This window comes from Camponotus vicinus, unplaced genomic scaffold, assembly GCF_025532165.1.
Source record: "Camponotus vicinus isolate PSW18456_S1 unplaced genomic scaffold, iyCamVici1.0 SCAF_10, whole genome shotgun sequence".
Taxonomy (NCBI): domain Eukaryota; kingdom Metazoa; phylum Arthropoda; class Insecta; order Hymenoptera; family Formicidae; genus Camponotus; species Camponotus vicinus.
Window position 1 is genome coordinate 16,463,957 of NW_028141946.1, and position 5,724 is coordinate 16,469,680.

At 57.3% G+C, this 5,724-nt stretch overlaps 1 protein-coding gene across 1 annotated transcript; it reads right to left on the bottom strand.

The window, feature by feature from the left end:
- Nucleotides 1–350: 350 nt before the first annotated feature.
- LOC145960157 (uncharacterized) lies at nt 351–5,483 on the bottom strand. The gene has a single exon (XM_083079413.1). The coding sequence runs from the start codon at nt 5,481–5,483 to the stop codon at nt 351–353; it is 5,133 nt and encodes a 1,710-aa protein (XP_082935539.1).
- Between the last annotated feature and the right edge of the window lie 241 nt (nt 5,484–5,724).

Sequence of the window (5,724 nt, forward strand, 5' to 3'; positions counted from 1 at the left end):
GTCGTTCAGTTTATTCGTGTCTTTCGCGAGAATAGTATCGTGCAAAGTAAAGAGATTTATACAGTGATGAACGATGAGAAAATGTACAGTGAATTTGTGAATAATCTCGCGAGTGCAGTGAAATGTTAACGTGAACGTGAAATTGTGGTGCAAGAGAGAGAACAGAGAAATCAAAAAAAGAGACTGATGACGCGGCTCGCGGATCTCGCACAATATCGAATGTGCCTTAGTATAATTACATGTGATTAAGCGCGTACGATTCCCGGAATTATGATACCGTGAAACATAATGTGAGTGAATATTATACAATGTGGATGAGATATGAGAGAAAGTTCGGGTTTCGTGAGAGCTCACGAATCCGAGTGCGTTGGAGATGCTGCGGTGTCAGTTCCTGGCAAGAGGATGATCTTCGCGAGTGGCCGAACGAACTCCGAGGATGCTGTGCGCACGGTGACCACGCGTGTTACGCCGTCGTCTCCCGGGTGCAGTGCCGTGATTCGGGCGAGTGGCCACCTGGTTGGAGGTGTTGTCTCCGCCCGCAGGAGGCACAGGTCGCCGACGCTTGGGCCGGTCTCGCTCCTCTGCCATTTCGGTCTGCCAGCCAGCGTCTGAAGATATTCGCGCGACCACCGTTCCCAAAAGTGATCGCGCATTTTTTGAAGAAGCTGCCATCGTGACAGCGTGTTCTCTCTCTCGGTGGCAAGCGACGGCTCGGGGACGGCCAGAAGGGGAGCTCCGATCAGGAAATGACCGGGTGTGAGTGCCGCCAAGTCGTCCGGATCGTCGGTCAGTGGTTGAAGCGGGCGCGAATTGAGGCATGCCTCCACCTGTGTGAGAAGAGTCGTCATCTCCTCAAAGGTGAGCGTTGCCTCGCCGATGACCCTTCGAAGGTGATGTTTCGTAGACTTGACGGCTGCCTCCCAAAGTCCGCCAAAGTGAGGAGCTGCGGGCGGATTAAACCGCCACTTTATGCCGTCTGAAGCTGCTGCCTGTGCGATGCGACGGCCGTCGGCAGTTGAGGCGCGAAACATTTCTCGGAGTTCTCGGCTTGCTCCGATGAAATTAGTGCCGCAGTCCGAGAACACCTCGTGGCAGAGTCCCCGTCTGGAAACGAAGCGACGGAAGGCAGCCAGGAACGCCTCAGCCGTGTAGTCGGAGACCACTTCGAGATGGACTGCCTTGGAGCTAAGGCAGACAAAAACAGAAATAAAACCTTTGTTTGCTCGATGGCCTCGTCCCTTGCTGGTCCGGATGAGGATCGGACCGGCGTAGTCCACCCCGGTGCGTAGGAATGGACGCGCTGGAGTCACTCGCTCCTGAGGAAGGTTGCCCATCAGTGGCTGCGGTACAGTGGCTCGCCATCGCGTACACACGATGCATCGATGGATCTGGCGCTTGACCATGGCTCTTCCTCGCGGGATCCAGAATCGTTGGCGGAGCAACCCGAGGGTGAGCTGCACTCCGCCGTGTAGTGTTCTGCGGTGGCAGGAATCCACCAGGAGCCTTGTCATCCAGGAGTCCGGCGGAACGATGATCGGGTGCCGTTCATCGTGAGACAGGATGGCGTGTTTGAGTCGGCCTCCGACGCGCATTACGCCGCTGTCGTCAAGGCGAGGACTCAGCCTGGTGAGCGAGCTGCGTGGTGGCAATGCACGTTCCTTGCTCAGTGATGAGACTTCAATGTGGTAGTGCAGTGCTTGTGATGTTCGAACCCATCGCAGAAGTGCGTCTTCGATCTCGTGTGGCTCGAGATTGTGTGCGGTGTCAACGGAGTTGTGCGTCCTCTTGACGGTTTTTTGACGCCATCGCAGACACCAAGCCGTCACCCTGAGCAGCCGGTGCAGCGAAGAAAAGCGGAGAAGGACGTCGGGCTCAGCAACGGCCTTGCCGACGGCGTTGAGCGAGCTGACGGCTCGTTGCTCTGGCAGTTCCGCGTCTGGCAAGACGTAGTCGTTGCTTGGCCAAAGTGCCCTGCTTCCCAGCAGCCAGGATGGTCCCGTCCACCATAGTGGATGACTAACCATGTCACCTGGCTGGACTCCTCGGGAGGCGCAGTCGGCAGGATTGTCTCGTCCCGGCACGTGGCGCCATTGAGCCTCGGGTAGCTGGACCTGGATTTGCGACACTCTGTTGGCCACGTAGGTCTTCCAGCGGGAGGCGTGTCCTTGTATCCAGTGCAGCGTTACCCTGGAGTCAGACCACAGGAAGACCGGTGCTGTGGACAAATCTAGCAGAGTGCGTGTGTGAAGAGTGAGGTTCGTTAGTAGGGTGGCCGCGCACAACTCGAGTCGCGGCAATGACACTGGCTTCACCGGAGCGACCTTGCCCTTGGCAGCCAGCAAGTGAAGTGCGGTGTCATCTTCAGTGGTGGAGCGGAGGTACACCACCGCGGCGTATCCTCGCTCCGAGGCGTCGGCGAACCCGTGGAGTTCGATCTGTGCGTGAGGTCCGTCGCTGCCCAGCCAGCGAGAGACCCTGATCTCGTTCAGCCGCGGAAGGTCAGTGAGAAGATTCCTCCAGGACAGGGCGTCCGCTGACGGAAGAGGAGCGTCCCAGTCCAACTTCTTCAACCAGGCGGACTGAATTAGGATTTTGGCTCGCATTGTTACTGGAGTGAGCCACCCTAGTGGATCGAACAATCGTGCGGTTTCGGACAGGACGCGTCTTTTTGTGAGTTCCGTGAAGTGACGCGCCTGTACCGAGAAAGTGAAGTGATCACTGGCCGGGTGCCAGTGAAGACCCAGTGTCGCGTGGCTTTCGTGAGACCACGAGTGCGGTGAGCTGGGGAGCCAGTGTTCGTGCGGGACTCCATCCAGAATGCTGGGGTGATTGGCTGCCCACTTCCGAAGTGGAAACCCGCCCGCCGTGCAGAGACTGCGTAGCTCCCGCTGCAATGTGGTGGCCTCCGGGATGGTGCACGCTCCGGTGAGGATGTCGTCCACGTAAGTATCGCGGCGCAGCGCGACAGCTCCACGCGGATATCGCAGACCCTCGTCGTCGGCGAGCTGGCGTAAGGTCCGTATGGCGAGAAATGGCGCGCAAGCCAAGCCATACGTGACCGTTCGTAGGCGGTATTCACGGACGTCGTCGGCGGTACGGTGCCGCCAGAGAATCCGTTGACAGTCGCGGTCCTCCGGGTGGATGAGGATTTGGCGGTACATTTTCTCCATGTCCGTTACGAAGACATGGCGGTGCCAGCGCCAACGGAGGAGCACGTCGGCAAGAACTGGCAGGAGGTTGGCGCCCGTCAGCAGATTAGCGTTGAGAGAGGTGCCCGAGGTCGTGAGCTGTGAGCCGTTGAACACGACCCTGAGCTTTGTCGTTGTGCTCGTTTCCCGCAGCACTCCGTGATGCGGTAGGTAGCACTTAGCGGTGCCTTCTTGTTCGGATGAGGTGTTGATTGTCTCCATGTGTTGCAGGTCTTCATACTCCTGCATGAAGCTGCGGTAAAGATCGCCGAATCGAGCGTCCTTGGAGCAGCGGCGCTCCATGGCGTTGAGCAGACGTTCGGCCGGCTTGCGGGTCTCGGTGAGAGAGGGTGGTGCTCCAGCGAACGGCAGTCTCACTATGTACCGTCCGGTGCTGGTGCGTGCGTGCTCGCGGGTGAAGAGGTCTTCGCACCTCTTCTCTTCGGCGGTGAGAGCGACGGGAGCGGCAGGCTCTCTTTCCTGCTCCCAAAATAGCTGCACCAGGTCATTCAACTCGTGGTCGATGGAGCACTGGTGCGAGGTATGGCTGCTCTGGAGCGTGGCCTTGTGACCTCCAGACAAGATCCAGCCGAGCGAGGTCCGCTGAGCGATGGGCTCGTCCTTGCGTCCCTTGCGGAGCCCATCTTGAAGTACGGCGGAGTATACGTCTGCGCCGAGCAGTATTTCTATCGGATCTCGATCGAGATACTGCGGATCCGCCAGGGAAAGGCCGCGAATGTGTGGCCAAGTGAAGCTGCTTCGCAAGATGGGTCCCTGGTACGACGAGAGGCGCGGAAGAACGTACGCTAGTACCTGAAGGGTTGCTCCGGTCACCCCAGAGGAGAGGCTCAAGGATAACTTTCCACGCGTTGCTCCGGATGCTCCTCCAATGCCGGCGACGGACATTGAAGAGTGACTTCGCGGCAGACGCAAGCGTTGCGCCAGAGCTTCTGAGACCAGGGAAACTTCTGACCCCTGGTCGATCAGCGCACGGACGGCGTGAGGTCTTCCCAAGTGGTCCGTGATGTTGACGCGTGCGGTGGCGAGAAGGATCGCCTTGCGATCCGATGCGAGTCGCGTGGTGGACAAAGAACTCGCTCCGTCGGATTGTGCGTACGCGTCGTGGAGTAGCGTATGGTGTCGTGACTTGCACGTGAAGCAAGTCTTCACCGACTGACACTTGGCGAGGAAGTGATTGCCAAGGCAGTTGAAGCACAGTTTGTTTGCTTCCACGAAGTTCTTTCTGTCGCTCGCGGTTTTCGACCTGAATTCCGTGCATTGCATAAGGGAGTGCTGGCCCTTGCATGCTGCGCACGTCGAGGAGTCGGATGTGCGCTTCACGAAATGCGATTTCGCGGATTTGGAAGTTCCTCCGGATTTCGCAACGGAGTTCGGATGCACGGCGTTGAGTGTGAGGATCTGCTCGGACATGAAACCCATCAGGACGGCATTACTCGGCGGATCGACGGAACCGCGTATGGAGGACTCCCACTCCATCCGAGTTTGCGGATCGAATCGATCGACGAGCAGGTGATTGAAAAGGTCCATCCCGTGCGTGGCAATGGGCCTATCGATGCTCTCCTGAGCGTTGATGGCAGTCGTGGCGGCGTTATAGAGGCGACTTAGCTCGTCGGCGGTTGCGGCTTTCATTTTTGGCACGGCGGTATAAGCGGCGAAGTTAGCGCGAATGAGTTCCCGTTTGTTCTCGTAATGCGAGCTCAGAATCGTCCACGCCCGATCATAATTGCCCCCGACAATCGGTAATGACCGGATTAATTTTTCCGCAGGACCTTGTAAGCTGGTACGGAGGTAGTGGAGCTTTTCCACGTCAGAGATAGACGGATTGTCTCCTATGATGGACATGAAGATGTCGCGAAACGCTGGCCAGTCTCCGTACGCGCCAGAGAACGTCTGGAGCTTTATCCGCGGCAACGATGTCTTGAGCGCGTGCTCCTGGTGAGCCTCGGTCTTCGGCACGCTGGGCGGCTCGCTTTTGAGTTTGTTCGCGTATCCGACTAACGTGCTCCGCTGTGTCACGTAAGTTGACTCCGCAATGTCAATAAAATCAGCTTTTGCGTACTCACTGTCGAGATATTTCTCTTTCAGCGCAGTCCTGATGAGTTCGTGCTGAGCCTCGAACTTGTTCCACAGCGTCTCGAGGAGGTGGAGGCGAGCTTGGATGGCTTCGGCGGTGATGTTTGAGACTCCCATCTTGCGCAGATTGTCCACGGAGCGAGACATTCGCCCGTGGACATCATTCTGCGCCTCCAGCAACGCCTTCAAATCGGCACTCATCTTCACTAATTGTCTTTCTGTTCAGGTTCGCGCACTGGACGACACACGTGAATTTCACCCACGAACTGCGGAGGCGGATGTTAATCCGGCTCGAAGGACCAGAAATGTTCGCGAGCGAATCCGACAGTGCGTTGATAGGACCGGAAGGTCGTAAAGCGAAAAAAGTGCGCCTCGTTCACACAAAAGACTGACGTTTATTGAAGTCAAAATTAAAAGACAAGTGTTTAGTGCAGTGATTTCG

What these genes read in the sequence shown, in the direction of transcription:
- LOC145960157 (XM_083079413.1), bottom strand. Translation starts at nt 5,483, where the DNA reads ATGAGTGCCGATTTGAAGGCGTTGCTGGAGGCGCAGAATGATGTCCAC.